Source organism: Vidua macroura, chromosome 15 (assembly GCF_024509145.1).
Source record: "Vidua macroura isolate BioBank_ID:100142 chromosome 15, ASM2450914v1, whole genome shotgun sequence".
NCBI classification, from domain to species: Eukaryota; Metazoa; Chordata; class Aves; order Passeriformes; family Viduidae; genus Vidua; species Vidua macroura.
The window spans coordinates 10,587,985-10,607,533 of NC_071585.1; the positions used below are offsets into that span (position 1 = coordinate 10,587,985).

General features: G+C 41.9%; 1 protein-coding gene across 2 annotated transcripts in view; it reads left to right on the top strand.

Moving 5' to 3' along the window:
- The first annotated feature begins 427 nt into the window (after positions 1–427).
- Positions 428–19,549, top strand: part of SPOCK1 (SPARC (osteonectin), cwcv and kazal like domains proteoglycan 1) — a 265,334-nt gene continuing 246,212 nt past the window's right edge. For both annotated transcript variants that reach the window (XM_053991513.1, XM_053991514.1), the window contains exons 1-2: positions 428–614; positions 984–1,151. In XM_053991513.1, coding sequence (XP_053847488.1) covers positions 984–1,151 — 168 coding nt within the window. In that variant the 5' untranslated portion in view covers positions 428–614. The remainder of the gene's footprint in view (positions 615–983; positions 1,152–19,549) is intronic.

The window sequence follows — 19,549 nt, forward strand, 5'->3', positions numbered from 1 at the left end:
TGCACACCCTCCCTGGGCAGCCCGTTCCAGGCACCCTCCACCTGAAGTTCTTCCTCATGTTCAGGTGAAACTCGTGTTTAATTTACGGCCACTGCGCCTTGTCCTGTCTCTGGGCAGAGCAAAGAAAAGAATCCACCAGCCTCCCGTTGGCAGCCGCCTTTGCGGTATTTAAACGCCTCCTCTCCCATGTCTGTCGAACGCCGCCCGCACCTCACGGCTCCCGCGGCCCGGCCCGGCCCGGCCCTGCGGCGGCGCTGCCCGCGCTCCGCCCCCGCGCTGCAGCGCGCCCCGCGCCCGCCAGGGGGCGCCAGACCGCGGCCGCGCCCGCCCCCCGCGCACCCGCAACACAGACACGGCGGGCTCGGGACCCGCCACGGGCAGCGGCTGGCGCGGGCTCCGGCAGACAGGCAGGCAGACAGGCAGACAGACAGACAGACAGACAGACAGACAGACAGACAGCAGCACCGCCACAGCACGCACACAGAGCGCAGCGGCACCGCGCACAGCTCAGCGGCACCGCGCAGGGCTCAGCCACAGCGCACCGCGGCGCCGGCAGCGGCAGGAGGACAAGCAGCGCACGGTGCTGGGAGCCCGGCCGGCGGCACTGCCCGGAGGTAGGAGCTTCCTCTCCGCCCTGGCAGCCAAACTTCGCGGAGCCAGCGCCGGCTGCGCCCGCGGGGGGCTTGGCTGCGCTTCTGCACCGCTGTTGCCTCCTGGCTGCTCCCCGCCCGGCCCCAGTGACCCGTTTTGCTATTATTGTTGTTATTATTATTGTTGTTACTGATGCTGTTCCCCGCCCCTCCGGGCTGGGCGGGGGGGTGGCTGGTCTCGGCGGAGCCTGCAGCTCCGCAGCCAGAAGTTGGCGAGGGCCGTGACGGGCGAGTGGCCCCGACTTGGGTCCCCTCAAAAGTTCGGTGCCCGAGGAGCCGCCGCTGCCCTGCTGCCCTCGCCGCTCCTCTTTCCCTCCGCTCCTCTCGTTGCAGATGTCGGGGGTGCTGGTGATCGCTGCCTGGTGCTTCCTGCAAGTGGAGAGCCGGCATCCCGAAATCATCACGAGTAACAGCAATCATGGCAATTTCCTGGACAACGACAAATGGCTGAGCACCGTTTCGCAGTACGATAAAGACAAGTACTGGAACAAATTCCGGGATGTAAGTACTTCTCCCTTTACCGCACGTTTTTTGTTTCGTTGACCGTAGCATCCTTCCAGGGGGCTGCTGGCTGCCAAGAGCTGTGGGTAGAAGAGAAATGCAGCTTGGGCAACCGGTTGCTGCCTGTGTGAAGGATGCTCAGCTGTCTGGGAGCTGGACAGACCGTCCTGGCATTCTTGATTTACCCCATCGATTGGGACGGCCTGGGCTCCATGTCAGTCTCGCTGTTCATATGGTCTTCGATCTTCCTCTGGGGAAGAACTTTGAGTGAAGTTTCAATGCTTGCTGCTTAAGAGTCTGGTTAACTGAAAAATGATGGAATGGTGTGTGTGTAAGAAGGAATACTTACCAGTTCAAGCCACAAGGTGGTAAACAGCGAAGCTTTCTGTGCCTGCAGTTTTTGTGGAAAGGATTTTATTGTCAATTCTGCCTGTAGAGATCTTTGAGACTGGTATAGAGTTGGAGAAAGCAGTGCTTTGGCTCTTTTGGTTTTTTTTTTTTTTCCTCCTGCAAGCTGGAAAAAAGGGATATTTTCAAGATGTGTTATGATGTGTTATCTGTATAAAATAAATTAATTTCTTAAGCTCAAAATTAATTCTAGACTTCCCCTAGTTTGAATACAATTGTGTATTGTCAATGACAGCAGAAAGGGAAATGCAACTTTTTTTTTTTAATAGAAGTAATACTTAAGCAGTTCCTTTTACTTCTGCTGTCTGTGCACTGAAGAAGCTTTTTTGGAGCACACAGAAAACCCTGCTTCAGTCTGCTCAAGACTATGTGATGCTTTACTGTTCGTGTTGATCATGAGCACAGTGAGGTTAAGTGTTCTTTATTTTCTGGGATTTGTGCACCGTGGCCACAGTGAGACTCTAGGAAAGGGAAGACTAGAGCTGGCTAGCAGTTCTGGTAGTACCCTTCTGTAAGAATCTGTTTGTTTATTTAGAAGTCCTGGTCTTTTATAGGATATTATACAAGTCAAACTTTTATGGTCTGCTTTTGTCTCTGTGATCCTAAAATTGGATCTGACTTTGCAAAGGGGAAGTCAAAGTATTGCAGTTAAATGTGGTATGTCCCTGCTTAGCTTATTCTCCCTGTGTTTTTCTGTAGTTTTGGTCATCTCTGTGTGAGAAATGCTGCTCGGAATCTCAGCATAACAAAGTGTGGCCTTAGCAATGGCATCAATTAACAGCTGTCTTGGAGTGTGTCTTCACGTGCAGTCACTGATCACATCCTCCTGCTGGGACTGCTGAGTTCTCATACAGAAAAGGGGATTCCACAGTAAACATGGATTCTTAGATTTACCAGACTTCAAGGGAATCTTTATAAATATCTGGTTTAGTCTTCTGGGGAACAGAGGTTGAGGATTTCACTTGTTAATTTCTACATCCCACTTGATGTGAGAATTGAGCAGCATTTGAAAATGGTAAATTGAATGAAATTGACACATTAATCTGAAAACACTTCTAACTAGAGACAGATTTGTAGCAAGCAATCTTTCAACAGTGTCTTTCCAAATGGAGGCCTCATGTTAATCAGAAGGCTTAAAGGTTTTATTTAAATTTATGCAATTTTTGTGTTTTCTGCTTCCATCTTTCTTTTCTCTTTAAAACTGGAATCCTTGCAACTTCTTTTTCCAAGACACAGTCTCACAAGTCCAGAGAAGCTATTCCTCTTCTTGTGGAAAATATTCATGAAGAATACCTCTCCTATTTTAAGATTTCACGGCTAAGAATGCTTTTTTAGACCTTCTGAAAATGCTAAAAAATCCAATAAAGCCTCAAAACTCTTATATGTTAGAAGATTCATTCTATGGAAAAGTAAAACCAGCCTTAACCAGTGGTTTACTAAGCAAAAGCAAATAATATAAAGTTCATGCAAAGCTTAGGTATCTTCCTATCTGGCCATCTTAATGGTTCTATTGAATTACTTCAAAACTAGCATTTTACATATGATTATTCGTGAAACCTTTTATGGAGCAAATTAACAGAGACTAGTAATCATCTCCTACTAAGCCTTTTCCAAAAAGAAAATATAAAAAGCTTACACATGTAATTAAGCTCTTAATTACTTGTCTTCAACCAGATTGATTTACTGGATCATAATCTTCCATGAGAGGTTCTGTGCCCACAGATGAAGACATGCATAGGTAGAGTTGCTGCCAGCATAGCAGGTACAGCAGTGACAGCACACTTCTTGCATGCAGAGATGTGGTTAGAAGAAATCTCGTCCTTACTTCATGGCTGTGCTGTTGGGGATAGATTGTTAAAATATTTGTTAAAACATTTCTTAAAAGGCTGCCTGATTAGATGCATCATAAGAGTATTAATTGCTGTGGATGGGCTAGACCAGCATTTCGTGGATAAGTGTTGATTTCTAGGAAAATTACCTTCTCTCTTCCTCTCATTGCCAAACTAATAAACTAATTTTATAGACATGATGTCTACATGAGATTCTCAGTGTAGGCTTTGCACAGGAGGCTGGAGTGCAGAAGTGGTGTTGCAGTTAAAACTTTCTTGGATCTGACACTGCAGTTACTCCAGGGTAGAAGCCTTGTACCTCGTAAATCAGCAGAGGCAAGGTTGCAGTAATTAGCACAATTACCCTTAGCTGCTCTCTGAAATTTATGTCATGTTATATAAACACATTTGCACAAATATTTGCATGACTGTACCCTTCTGTACAGTGGGGGAAAACACTGAAGGTGTGGAGCTGAGATTTGAAGCTCAAAGCTCTGAGTGGGTGTGGCCACTTTATGTGCATCAGCACAAACATCTCCACACACAGATGTGCATATAAATCTGTCATAATCTTGCAGTACTGGGAGGGTTGTTTACCCAGATGATGTGCAATCGAATATAAAATTTTAAATTAAGCATTTCTCAGATTTTTCAGTTATTCTTTTCAAAATCAATTGGTTGGTCAGCCTTATTGAACTATAGGCCAATATGGCCTAATTTTGATTGATTTTTTAAATTTTTTTTTTTTTTTTTTTAGTATGATCCATATTTCTTTTGGGCAAAGGCAGCATGGTAGTTGGACTTAATGTCTTAGCAGTCACTACTTTTCTGTGAAAAGAGGGCACAGAAGTACACCTCATTTGAAATCTGCATTACAGCCGCAGAATCATGTTAAATTATTAAGTGTGACTGAATTCAATAGTGTGAAAGTGTGAAAATGTGTCATCATTTTCCAAAGGCCTCAAGGGATGTGTCTAAAACAACAGTTTACAACACAATCTTTTCATGTGATTTGAACACAATTTGTTGGTTAAGTTCTCCACTTAAAAAAAAAATCAGCTGTGAATAAATAGTAAGACCAGTGTGACCAATCTGTTGCGAAACATTTGCTGTTGAAAATCTTGTATATTTTACATCTGCCCAGCATCAATAGCAGTGTAGTGTCTGTGGTATTAATCAGTTTTCAGTGCAATCTGAGCCTGTTATTCCAGTCTGTCTTTCACCCCTTTTTCCTTCTCTGCCATGGACTTTGTGTGATACATGACAAAATCTTAGCTGTACCTTAAGTTTCATTTTATAGCTGGGGATAATAGTATTTTTCTTCCTCACAACTATATGTTGAAGCTGTAAATAAGAAAGGCTGGAGCTCAGAATCTGTAGTAATATAGAATTCACCTAATCCATATATTGAATGTGGCTTGGTACATACTTAAGTAACTGACTAGTAAGTTTCTAAAAAATAAGAAGTAAATCAATGTAATAATTACTGGAAAAAGAAAAAAGTAAGATGCATTCTCTAGGGAGGACCTCCAGCTATTTCCCTTGTGCAGATCTGAGGCTTGGGAAAGCAGACATCAGGATTATGAAAGGCAAATTAGACCTTCTGTTACCAGAAACCCAAATATGAAGACCTCGATCTTGTGATCAAACCTGTGGAGAGGGATCCTTTGGCTTGAGAGGGGCTTCAGAATAGATTTGGTAGCTGAATGTGAAGTGAATGTTATAAGAGGTCACACTGCAGCATCTCATTGTGCTCATAAAGACTTGGCACAGAAGAAATGTCATTTTAGTGTTAGATCTGTCTTTAATCAAAATTATATGAACAGACTAATTCTATTACTTCTGCTTGGAGTTATGTCTATTACATTATTAATGCTTATATATAAAAAGGTAGTAAGTTCAACTAGCCATGGATTAAACTGCAAAAAGGAAGAAAAAAGTTAAATTAACTAAGAGGATCTAGTATAAACCACACAAGGAATTTCTATGAAGTTGAAAGCTAAGAATCTTGGCAAGAACTCTGGTTTCAGTGCATGTTTATGCATGGCAGGCTGCCAGACCATGTTCTGAACATTAACTAAGCTGTTTCTCTAAATTTTATTGCTTACAGAGTTTCAGTTCAGGCTATCATGTTAAAACCTCCATGCATTTTATGCCTGGAGATGCTTTGAGACTGCAAGCCTAAGAAGCAAGGCATGAAATATCATTTGTGTGTACATGTTGCTCAGACTTACTGGGGATAAATAGTTACACATAACTATTCATGCTGAGGATGGTTATCAATAGATTAGATAGATGTTAGACTTCTGACACAAACCAGTGAAGGGACATCACCTTTCTGAGCCTGCACATTCCTCCTCACACCTGATCAGAAGTGCAGTGTTAGGTGACAAAACAAATACAGAATTAGGAACTGGAGGATTTGCATTGTTCCAGTTTTGCCACTGATTTTTTTGTCATTTGGGTTGGCTCTTCACAATTCTTCACTGCATTTCCCCTTGTTGGCTCTTACCTTTCTCTGATTTTTTAGCCCCAAATTAGAAGTGTGGTAGTGAAACTTGATAGCAGGGAGTTGGAAAACATGACCAGTACTGAGAAGGGTTGGAATACCAAGCAGGCAGAATTGGAAGACCTTGGGAACTCAGGTAATAGAAATGAAATGAAATTTAAAAGTACAAAGTGGAAGGTCATGGAATTGAGAGCTAACACAAATTTATTCTGGGTCCTGGCAGCTCAGCTTGAAATAGATGAGAGGGAAAATCTGTGTACTTTCATTGATTTGCAGAGTTATTCTAAGTTGCAAAAGTAATGCTATTCTGAGGAGAGAAAAGATATTGTAGGAATGCAGAAAATGAAAGATTTCTGCTTCTACTGAAGAAGTAAAAATGTACAAGGTATAGAAGGGACCACTTAATTATAAATATTGTGAGCACTTCTGATCAGTAAAATTAGTGAAAGATTCTTATGGAGTTGGTGATCCAAAAGACCACCAGCATCATAGGAGCAAAAGACCCTGTTGTAAAATAATATAATATATTAATTTACTCAAACAAAGTCATTACAAAGGGGTGGATTTTCTTCAGAATGCTTATTGAGAAAGGGACACCAATTCCAGCATTGTGTCAAGGTGAGATAAATCAATAGATGATTGGTGATAAAAATAATCTCACTGATAAATTTAGGGATAAGGTTATTGTCCACCCACATTTATGTTTTTAAAAGTTATCTAAATGAGCACTTAATTTTCAACATGTAGCTTGTATTTTAACAAAAAAGATGATGATGTAATGAAGAGCAATAAAAGAACCTGGATTTGGGGATTCTAAAGGCCTTGGGTTTTTAGATCATGTGTCCAGGAGATTTAAAGCCCCTTGTTGGATGTTGTCTTGCTCCTTATCCATACAGTGTGGTGGAATCTGATCTGTGACACCCAAATATCCCCTGCTTTGGTGGAATTTTTGAGGTAAGAGGTCGTTCTGTAGACTGGGTTCTTTCTGCTGTCCCTTCCCTGGCAGACACCTGCCTTCAATGGGTCTCACTACCAGGGATTTGTAATGACATTTTCTTTTTTTTTTTTTTTTTTTTTAATATATTGTATTTAGGTCTACAGCAAGTACTTTTCTGCCAACAATTTATTAACAGAATGTCTCTTTTTTTCTTTTTTTACCTCAAATGTGAGCACAGGTTTTTTTGGTTTTTTTTGTGAAGCAGTTCTTGATACATTCAGTACATACATTCCTGGAGAAACCAATCAGATCCTGCTAATTATTTGTAATGAATTTAGTCATAAGGAAGGTTACAGTACACTTGAAGAATATCTGCTGGCTGGGTAATGGATGTACCAAGTGGCTGGGTTGTGACAGGACACAGGCACCTCAGGCTGGCTTCCCAGGAGAGTATCATTCCAAGCCCACCTTGAGATTTAATTGAAGGTGAAGACTGTGTGTGTGTATTCCAGTGGATCTGCAGTACAACAGAGTTGAAATGTGATTTATAAGTCTACCCAGGCACTCCTAGCATAGGTTGTCTCTTAGAGCAATTCTTACTCAACAGGGGGACAAGGCTGGAATATAAATGTGATTGAAAAGTACAGCTGAGATGTACTTGCATGAAATTTAAAAGAATAGGAAAATATGAAACTGAATCTGTGCAAGTGTAATGCATAATCAGCTTCTTACAACGGAGGAGATATGCTTTCTAAAAACCCTTCTCAAACTTGACACTTCCATTTTGCAGTGGACAAGGGGAAAAATAATGGCATTTATGTCAGAATAATTAACTTAAGGAAGGTACAGAGAGCCAGCTTTTTCTAATTAACTGACACTTATCCAGCTTCCCTAGGAATTACCTAAGACTCTAAAGTTAAGCAGGTCAGTACAAAACTAGGGTGTTAGTTTCTGTATTATGTTTCAAATTATAACTTTAATAATTTCCTCACTGACAGAGAGTTCTGCAGACTGCAGTCACAAATCATATCCTTACCATGAAATTCTGTAGATTTAACGTTTTCTCCAACATGTTTTATGCATTTTTAGAGTAACCATTCTTGTATTGCTTGCCCCTGTCCTGTCCTCCTCCCCCCTCGCCCCCCCGTGGATTTCTTTTCCATAGGGGCTTGTTTTAATCCAAATTTAAATTGTAATTTTGTCAGATTCCTGAGAAATTCACAAAAGGAAAAAATTCCACACAAGGGAGCTGTATGTCAGTGTAATATAAAATGGGTGGATTGAAAGTCATTATGAGAGGCTGAATTCTGATGTTGGTTAGTGTTAAGAGCTGATATCAAGCTCAGGTATGTGTGGGTAAATGATACTACTTTTATTTTAGGTAAGTTGTCCAGGGTTAGGGTCCAGAAAAACAGGTCCATTATTCTCAAGGGTCAAAAGTTTTTAAAACTTATTTATGATATCCTGTTTTGACCATCAGGGAGATTATCACCTCTTTTTTGGGGGGGTGGGGGTGGGGTTTCTCAGAAATGTTGACTATTTGCTTTATACTCACGGTTTTAACCATGAGGCTACAGATATGTAATTCCAGTCAGTGTGTGTGTGTGTTTTGAGGGTAAAACGCAAGTCTGTCTGAATTTGGGGGGTGGAGCAGCTGAGCCGCTTTTACAAGAAGTAGGACTTTGAGGAAAGTGGAGTTTGAATATTACATCTGGGGTATGAAAACCTATTTCTTTTAGATAACATCTGCTTATGCAAGGACTGTTTGATTATTCCTTTCCTTACATAACCAAAACTGAGATTTGTCCAAAGGAACTGTACTGATGTCTTGGTTATGTTGAAACTGATGGCTCAATTGTCAACAACTTTAGTGAGGCTGGAGTTTCATTCTTGTATTGCTTATCTTCCTGTTCTCTTAGATGAAAAACCACAGTACATAACAGTACAGACCAGTTAGGTTAAACAGTTCTCTTTGCCTTTTGGAGACATTGTGGAATTGGAAAAGCCTGAAAGATCAGGTGTCTGGCAGCATAAATAGAAGAAGCTCCCTCAAAGTCCCTGAAAGAATCAAACTATCTGAAAATCAAACATCTGTAGTCTACAAAATACACATTTTATAGATTTCAACCAAAACAAGAAAGCAGAGTTGACACAGAGTAAAATTAAGGTGATGCTGCTGCCTTCAGTGTGATTTTCTGCACTTCCACCACTTAACTCTTCCAGCTTTAGAAAGGCACTTGTTGCTCGGAGGTACCAGGTCCTAACTCTGAGCAAGAAGTCTGTCATCAGCTAGATAACTCCAGCAGTTATCACTGGGGGATTTGCTGTAGCAGGCTGGCAGCTAAAATTGAATTACACGTTTGGACTGAACAGCTAATGTCTAATGACTTTCAAGCCTAAGATATGATTCAAAATTCAGTTTACAGATAAATTGCTAAGCTACTCAATAGTGGCTTTGGCAGGGAGTAGATTGGTCTTTATCTGTCACTTCTGTGACTTGGCTTGTAATCCTGGGTAACAGAAAATCATTCTCATTAAATAGGTACACAGGGACATCAATTAATTCTCTGATCTTAGTTGTCCCCTTAATGAACTTTGTGTCATAAATTTACTTCACTGATTGCTTTCTCCCAGGTAGATAGAAAAATACTTTATTAAAATTTACTGTCAGAGTATCTATTTTCAGATTAGTTTTTGAAAAAGGCTCTAATATATCACGGCTTACAGTTGAGTTCTGACTAACACGGGGATTGATAGAGGTAAGTGATACTTGTCTCTGCAGGTTGCTTTGAAATTGTCTAATCAGGAAATTCAGCTGTGTGCAGAATTTCATTTGAAATTGCACAGCATAAATTTTGTGTGGTTTTTAGCATGGAGATCTGTCTTCATCCTTCCTTCCCTGCGTTCCATTGTCCATTCAAAAGTTTGATCCAGCAGTATCTTCTGGTGTTTGTATATTAGCCTTTCTGGCTTTCTCTTCAAGTTAGAGAACTTGAACCTGGACAAAAGATTGAGGTAATAAGGTAAAAGAAGCTGCAGCCACTGGAACTCAGTGGGGGGATGCTCAAATTTTGGAGAATGGGAGAGAGGCTGAAAATTATACTTGTAGGATTAAGAAGAAATTAGGCTAACTTGTTTCTTCAAGGGAGTAGAAAACATTGCTTTTAGAATAGTGTTTCTATGTGCACTAGGGATGTTGAAGTTCTTAGTAGAATTTGATTACAATTGGTAAATATTTATAAAAATCAGTTTGAGAGAATTCAGAATTCCCTGGCATTTCTTGGTGAATGACAAGAGTGTTGTACTTTGAACACTTGATTTCTAGAACAACTCTGTCAGTCCTGCCCGTGTACGTGCACCAGTGCCCGCTCTGCTGCCAGAGCAGAGTGCAGCTCTGGCTCTTGCAGGGTTTGCCGAGTGTCCATCCGAGTGTCCATCGGAGTGTTCCCGGGGCTGAGGCTGCTCGGGTGATCGGCCACGCCCTGCCCGGAGCTGTCCGGGGCTGGAGCCGCTCAGGGCCCGGCTGTGCTGCCCGGAGCTGTCCGGGGTGGTGCCGCTCAGGGCCCGGCTGTGCTGCCCGGAGCTGTCCGGGGCTGGAGCCGCTCAGGGACCGGCCGTGCTGGCCGGAGCTGTCCGGGGCTGGAGCCGCTCAGGGCCCGGCTGTGCTGCCCGGAGCTGTCCGGGGTGGTGCCGCTCAGGGCCCGGCTGTGCTGCCCGGAGCTGTCCGGGGCTGGAGCCGCTCAGGGCCCGGCTGTGCTGCCCGGAGCTGTCCGGGGTGGTGCCGCTCAGGGACCGGCTGTGCTGGCCGGAGCTGTCCGGGGCTGGAGCCGCTCAGGGCCCGGCTGTGCTGCCCGGAGCTGTCCGGGGCTGGAGCCGCTCAGGGCCCGGCTGTGCTGGCCGGAGCTGTCCGGGGCTGGAGCCGCTCAGGGCCCGGCTGTGCTGGCCGGAGCTGTCTGGGGCTGGAGCCGCTCAGGGCCCGGCTGTGCTGGCCGGAGCTGTCCGGGGCTGGAGCCGCTCAGGGCCCGGCTGTGCTGCCCGGAGCTGTCCGGGGCTGGAGCCGCTCAGGGACCGGCCGTGCTGGCCGGAGCTGTCCGGGGCTGGAGCCGCTCAGGGCCCGGCTGTGCTGCCCGGAGCTGTCCGGGGTGGTGCCGCTCAGGGCCCGGCTGTGCTGCCCGGAGCTGTCCGGGGCTGGAGCCGCTCAGGGCCCGGCTGTGCTGCCCGGAGCTGTCCGGGGTGGTGCCGCTCAGGGACCGGCTGTGCTGGCCGGAGCTGTCCGGGGCTGGAGCCGCTCAGGGCCCGGCTGTGCTGCCCGGAGCTGTCCGGGGCTGGAGCCGCTCAGGGCCCGGCTGTGCTGGCCGGAGCTGTCCGGGGCTGGAGCCGCTCAGGGACCGGCTGTGCTGCCCGGAGCTGTCCGGGGCTGGAGCCGCTCAGGGACCGGGCTGCGCAGCGCGAGTGAGGATCCTTCCTCTCGCTTGAAAATCCTGAAGCTTTTTGTGGCATCCCGTACTACGTGGGAAAGCACTTTTCTGACATGGTTAGGCACATGGGAATGTATTCTAGATTAGACAGATGTGAAAGCAGAGGATAACGCTGGTTCAGAGTTATCCATCAAGCTAATGCCAGATATAACAACAAAATTTATGTCGTGCAAGTCCCAGGACAGTGCTCTTCTGCGGAGCGATGAACTGTGCTGGAATACAGAAAGACAGAGCTTAACAGGTCTGTGTGGATATATGTGCCACTATCTGACAGCAGTGTTTATTGGCCCAGATTCATTTCTTGTTTGATAACATTAACTTCACTCAAGGTATATAAGGGATAAATTCTGTTCTTTTTTTTTTTTTTTTTTTAAAGTAAATTCAGGGTAAGCAGTCTTTTACGCTAGCTAAATGTTATTTATTATTTATTTAATGCTAGATGAATAGCATCTTGGAGGGGGACTAGGTATTTCCTGTTAAAGCAGGGGTATTAGGCAGAGTGGATTTCCTGTATTTATTTTATTTTTATATTAAGCTACACCTCGTGAAACTTGTGAGGTTCAGGTCTTTTACATCTACTGATCTTTTTAATACTCGTCTTAAAAAAAACCCTGTTTTAATAAAAGTACACCAGAGTGCTGCATTCAGCCGGGATATCTATAAACATATGATAATTAGTGGTTTAAATACAGAATTGTCTGCAGTATTCCTTAAGCATAACCATGAATCTCTACATTATGGTTCACTCAGGACAGCAGCATCCAAAAGGAAATCGTGCCACATTTAATTAGAATAAATATAAACTGCTAAAATACTGCATACTGTCAGTTATGTGTAGAACTGCAGTTACGCAGCATGAAGGAAGCTGGTAAACCAGATATATTTGCTCATAAGGAAGGATATAGTGATTCAGATCAGTGACCACGGATTTATTAGTCTCTTCATGCTTATATAACAAAGTTAAGTTGGATATAACAAGACACTTAAGGGTTTATTTTCATTGGAATATGAGGCAAGATGGACTGAAATGAGGATCCTTATGTGACACAAAGGTCTGTTTTTATATTTAGTCTCCTTTTTATAAAGCCTTTGTCTCTTCTGATGAAGAAGTGTTTTCTTTCTTATGCATGTTTCTTATCTTAAGTTAAAAAGCTCATCAGAGCAAAGGTTTTGTGACTTGTAATGAACTTATAACCTAAGATGAAATGTAATCCTTTTCCCCTGGAGATAGAGCTGTTGGAGATTGTGAGCAAGCATTTCCTATCTGTGTGCACTGCCTGTAAAAGAAAAAAGAAGACTGAACATGAGTACAAGGAACTTTAATGGGTATAGATCAACAATTTTGAGCATTCACAAAAAGCTACCATAAACAATTTTAGAACAGTGATAAAATATATTGAAACTTCCCCTTGTAAAGTAACATATGGCATCACAAATAGTCCTATCAGTATGTAAAGGAAAAAGAAATCCAAACAACTTCTTATGGGCCATATTTTGCTATCAGTATTTTTTTAAGTAACTGCACAACCTTAGCATAAGTTTCTGTTGAGATACTGCCTCCACACTTTAATGGCAGACTATGTCCCTGTGTAATCAAGAACGAGCAATATTCTGTTACAGCAGGGCAATGTACAAATACAGACAGATGTGGCATGTGCTGCAGTTTCCATTAGCAAAAAAAAGAAGCTGCAAATAGGAAGCAATTTTGAAACCTGCCGCCATAATTGCAAACCCATTACTGATATATCAGGGATGGTGCTGTTGATGTGTTCCCTCCAGAATGACACAAAGTTGTCTATAAAATCTGAACTCACTAAGGAGAGATGTGGATATAAAATAAGATGCCATAAGATCCTTAAAGCATGGCTGATTTTAAAGCTGAAGCTCTCTGAAATTAGGAGTTACTGAAACAGCAATGATGGAATAAATGTATTTTCTTCAGTTCTTTCTATATAGGTGCAAGGAAATAAAATAAAACTAAAAAAAAAGAAACAAAACCAAACCAAAGGCCCCCTAATACCAAAAAAATCTCCAAGTCCCAAAGCATACAATCTGTGTCAGAGGCAGATGAATGCTGGATGATTTAGTGGATCCAGAGAGAGGAGTCATGACTGAAATGGAGACATGGTCCATTAGGTGAGAAACCATGTCTGGAACAATCTTTACTAAAGCCCAGTGATTTCTCCTCATGGAAAATACCTGGCAGAAAGAGGAAATGAGAACATAACACGTGTCTGCATGTGTAGCAGGTAATGAATCTATAAACACAGAGAGAATGGGAAAAGGTAGATGAGGAAAACCATGTTTCACTTCATTACAAGAAATTCCAAAATGACAGGTTGATCATGATGTTAGGGTTAGAGGGAGAAGAGAACAGGAAGGGATTTAGGAAGGATGCAGCTGAAAATTATTTACCTGCTGAGCAGCATCCTGGGTGACCCTGACTGGGCAGCAAAGAGTTCTTGTGAGCAAAGCTGCTGGCAAGCCCCACTTCACATGTGTGTGTGATTCTACACAGTTTTAAGCTTGTCTTGCTGAGTGTGCACAATACATTTTGGACTCTGAGTAATCACCAATGGCTGATTGCCAGAGGAGGAGCTCTAAACATCTGCCTTTCTGTGGTCTTCCTGCTGTGGGACTTGTGTGGTGAGTGGTGTTGCTTTTCATTTGAGATAAACAACAAAGCTGCATGGCAGAAGGAATATATGCACTTTAATCACTTTTTTTCCTTGCAATGTAGTTGTGGATATTTGTAGCATTCATAATTAGCAGAGGAACAGATGGCAAAAGCTTGGTTTAAAACAGAACATCCATTGAGTGATCATGTGCTGCTGCAAGCTTATTTGGGAAGAAGTTTGCTCCCTTAGATGATGCTCCAATACAGTGGTGCAGGAGTAAAGTAGGAAGATAATTTCTAACAGTTGGTGTAATTCAGAGCGAAGGATATACATAAAGCATGGAAAACATTTAAACTTGCAAAATATGCTCATGTCTTGTGCTTCAAAAGGATAATTTCAACCTTTACTGTTCTGCAAATCTGAAATCTGTTATGTATGAATTGATGTATAGGGGAAGTACAGCAAAATGTCCCTAAGATCTCCCCGTTCCCCTGTCTTATATCTGCACAGCAGGGAACAATTTAGTTGTTCTGTGCTCAAATTTCAGTAACTATTGTACTGTAGCTTAATCAAAAAACAGCCCAACAAAACAAATCAAAAAAACCTGGATATATATTTCGCTTGTGTGCTTCCAACATTAACATGGTGCTGCAATTTTTCAAAGCTGGAAAACATGAGAGGATTTTGTCAGCATTTCACCATGACACTTGTTTCACTTAGAAAGCCAGAGGGCAAAACAAAGTGGTTTCTTTTGGTCCATGTAATCTTTTTAGAAGGCACTGGTAGCCCGGCAGGCACAATCACTGAGATATGTATGAGGTAGTGTTCAAAATGATGAGATTCTGGATGGAAAGGCTGGTTGATTAGTTGTGTGGTTCCATGTTCCAAATTCAAAACTTAGAAATATTTGATTTTAAGGAGAGGTAGGAGCAAGGAGAAGGTTGCTGAAGAGAAAAATAAGCTAAATCTCTTTTTCATTGATAAAGTAGAAATATGGTATTCTCCATCCCAAAGGAGCTGAATGGATTATTGCAACCATCCAATCTAGTCGAGATCACATTTTCTTTTTTGCTTTTATCTTTTCTTAAAAAAAGATAAATGAACCCATGTTGAGATATTTTTCTCTGTGAGATGACCTGTATTTGCCTTCAAGTCACAATGAACTGGATAGTCTCTTTCTCTGTGAAACTATATCACTCTTTCTCCCTGCAGACTCTATGGATGCAGACAAAAAATATTTCTGTGAGAACAGTAGTGCCATTGCCTCTATGTATGTAATATTTTGGAGAATATCTGTAATAGCCAATGAAATTATCCTTGATAGCTCCTATTTTTCTCCAGATGCTGAACTGTAAATTTAAATATATTGTGAGCTGTGTTTCCTTTTTCTTTTGTGAACTCCCTATATCTCCTCACAGTAAATAGTTCACAGAACATAGTAGTTTTGTGTTTGCCTATAGTTGATTGTGCAAAAGCTGAGAGTTCACTGGTGCCTGTCATCTTTGCAAGGACTGCTGACCAGTATAAATTTTATAATACAAATAATTAATCTTTTTCTCCAATTGACATGGTCAGTAGTAGAACTGAATTCAAGCATCCATTTCAGTATGGGGTCTTTTTGTGTTGAAAATCTCTCTGCCGTCTCAGTGTGTTGCTTTTGTTAAGAGAAGATAGCTCAGATTACAGACAAACTTCAGCTGAGTTTATTGAAAGAAGAGCACTTGCACAGGGTTTGACTTTTCCTGGGACTCTCTTTCCTTCTGCAGGTCCCATAAAACCAGTTCAGGTTCTGAAATAGCCTTTATTAAATTAGTTGAATATTTTCACTTTAGGGATTACCAAAACAGTCACAACCATCTTAGTATTCAGTTACAAGAGCTACAAAAGCAATATAATTTCAGTTGCCCCATAGCAGAATTAAGCCCAAGCTGTTTGAAACTTTAGTCAGAAATGGTTCCTTCACCAAGAATTTCCAGAAACTATTAGCTTATTACAACCACTTGAGCTAACAGGCCCATGAGTTGTAGGAACTTTGCCCAGTATAGTTCTGCTTTCTCCCTCGTTTTTGAAGCTTTCAGTGGATTTTTAAGATGCTTTTCCTCATAGTGATTGCTGAACACCTCCTCAATGGCTCTTAGTTGCATGTTCATGACTTCAGAAGATGCTTCTTGATTGCTGAAAGTATGGAATATATAAAATGCCATATCTGTCACCCAGGGTCTGAAGTGAGTGCAGCTGTGCTGCTCAAAACTCCAGCTGCCTTCAGGAGCTGAAGAATTACATGGTGTTCCCCATAATGACAGGGCTTACAGCTACCTGCTGGGTTGGGAATTGTTCCTCCCAGCTCAGGCTGTAACTTGCACTAACATGACTGTGCAAAAAGCTGAGGAAGAAATTAAGGCCACCTAATCCCCTCTCTGAGTGCCACCAGCAGTTAGGGCTGTGTGTTGAGTGGCTGTGGGTGGTTTGAGAAAGCATGGGGGATGTATCTCAGGAACGTACAGAGAGTGGGAGACTTGACTTTTGTTTTGAAAAAGATCATTAAGTGATTGCTCAGCAACACAATACAAAAAGTGTGCTTGGTATGGTGCTAGAGAAAACCAGTGGAATCCAACCACAGGGAGTAAACAGCATATTGTTAACAACTGGGAGGAGTGACAGGAGGGAAAACAAAAAGGGATTTAATAAAGCAAATTTTCATTTGCTGCCTATGGAGTGTTTCTTTCTGGGGAAAGGCAGAATGCAAGTTGTTGCTCACTTTTGTCCAAAACACTGTTTGTAGAGTGAATTCCTGATTTGGGGGCACTGCTGCCTTTCTGAACTTTCTAACAAGTGCAGTGTTAAATCAAACCATGGAAGATTTGCACCCTGCTGTGATCATGCAGCTCCTTTTCCTCCCACCTCCTTTCCATATGTCAGCAGCAGTGCTCAGCCTTTGCCTTCTTACCCTTCCTGAGCACTGCAAATTCTTTTTGCTGGGCCTCTACACAGAGGCAGGAGGTGGCTGGTAACTTCTTTTGTATTCCTGCATAGAACACAGCAACTACCCAGCCTTCCCTCCATGTCTTCCAGTTCATCACTCCTTGTAAACCTGACACTGATTTCACTTCTGTGCTTAGTTAAGAGCAGTTCTTTTATCTTTTGCTTTCACAGTACACAAATAGCAAATGCTAGAACGCTGTGGGAATAGCTCCTCCTTCATTTCAGCCTCATCATTTCTGTTACATAAATGGTTTTATTTTTATTTTCAGCTTCCACTTTCTGAAAAGCAAAGCAACGTATAGGGATTTTTAATCTCTACAGTCTTGTTTTTACCCTACTGAATATGAGAAAATTAAGTCTGTTTTTCAGAGATAGACCTTGGATCATGCTTCACAATTTCATGACAAATTCCCAAAAGTGAAGCAGTAGGAGCTGTCACTGTAATTTGGATAATAAAAACAATAAGGAAATGCCAAAGTAAAAGTCATGTCCAACCTCACTTAACAAATGAAATTACAAACTACCAGCCTGAGTTAAAAAGAATATCCAATATCCACAGACTCTGCTTTTATCCCTGTACCACTGGCAAGGCTCCTGAATTGGTGCCTGGGAGAGTGTTGATAACTGGCCAGGGTAGGGCTGCACAGAAGTGGGAGAGGCCACTCAATCATTTGGCACTTGTGGCAATTTTATTCCTAGAGAGCCCTGGGATTTCTGTGTGTCTGCAGCAAGCAGCATGACTGCTCTGGAAGAGGAATCCTAATGTGCTTGAGATCTCTGTGGAAAGGATCCACTAGCATTTTGAGATGTTCTGGCAGCATGAAACACTAATGCCCCTATTACTGAGATGCTGAGGGTAAAAAAACCTGAGTTAAAAAAAAAAAAAAAAATCAACCAACCCAGATTAAAACTGTCTCAGGCAGTTTGTTTATATGAAAATTATTCACACACTTATTTACAATTACACAAAGTATTGTTTAAGATTCAGAGTTTTATGCCTAAATATAAACCTGTTTAAATAAGTTTTACTGTTTATTCTCAGAGAAAAATCTGTAGCATTTTCTGCCAAACCTGTGTGCACATTTTATAAAGAAGTCATCTATAGAATGAATTTACCTTGTTTTCTAAGAGTTTCTTTGTCAACAAAGATATATTCAGAAGCAAAAGAGGCAGCTTTTTTTACTGTTCTCCTTCCTATCAACTAGAGTAGACATGTTCTATGATTCTATGATGTTGTTACAGTTTCTGTTCAGAAATAGCTGATATTCCATCTGCTCCTCTGCTGTATTTTGCAGTGAGTTAAGCTGTGTAGGATTCCCTTATAACATGTTGAACTCTCCCATGGAAATAATAGACTATGATAACAGAGGCCAAACTTTCATGATTTCTGGAGTTATGAATTTTAATGTGATACTAGAGGTGAAAAGAGTCTTTGAGAAAGAAAAATTGATGTTTCCTTATCTCTGTTTTGAAGTGTGGTGTACAGAAAGTAAAAATAATTAAGTGTTCGTCCTTTTTTCCTTCTGGTGACCAGTTTTCTGACTTCTACTCATTTGGTGACTATTTTAGCCTCAAGCTAAGTCTCTGAAAACCAGATAGAATAACTTCCTGCCTCACACAAGGTTAAGTCAGTATTTCTGAAAGGCCTGTTACAAGTATAGATTATCCTTCAGGCAGTGCTCTCTCCCTTTGGAAACTCTGCACTGACATTTAAAATCCTATATTTGACATATTCATCAACAATATAGGGACAGGTGATGTGCTTCCTGAAAGAGATTTAGTTATAAAATATTTTGTTTCATGTCCTAGATAAAGAGATCTTAATAGAATTAAAGCATCTCAGATTTTCAAAATAGGTTCTTTCTGTTTTTTAAGGCTTCCTGCTTTGTCTCCATGTTCCCAGGAACCCTCCTACTCTTATTTATCTCTGAAGTTGATTTTAAGTGAGAACTCAGCTCTCAAGGAAAGAAAACATTTTAATGGGTTTCTCATAATAATCTTGCTAGTAAGGCATACTTAAAAATAGACTGCTTCTCTCCTTCCCTCCCTTCTGGAGTGAGCTGAGAGGACAACAGCCAAATCATCTGTCTGAGTCATGCAAGCTGCTGTCATTGTTTGATGTAAAGATGGACTAAAAAGCTGTCATTTGCTTGGGAATATTTTTATACTTGACTCACTTATCTAGTGAAGGGGAGAGTTTTTGTTAGGTGGTTTTTTTTAAATCTTTTTGCCTTCTTTTACATGGAAAATTACAATGAAGCCATGTGTCATTGTAACATCTATAAAATCTGCTGCTAAAAAAGCTTTACAGAAATCTTCCACCTCAGAGCATCTGTCAGCCTGAAAGTGTGGCTTTTTTTCAGCTGTACACAAGCTCTGTGAGGCCCTATGCAAACAGACCCTTCCTTGAAAGGGCTTGTGCAAACACCTCCTCCTGCCCAGCTGTGTGCTGCCTGAGATGATCCACTCATCTCTGACTGTCCATGCTCTCCCCCTGATGTCTAACCCTTGATCCTCAGGTTCATGTGGTTTTGCTTTTGCTTTCACTTTCCTTCCTCCATCTCTCATTCTCTCTTTGTTTATCTTGCTGTATCTCTTGCAGTTGACTCTGCAGCACCTTCTACTCTTTCTTCATTC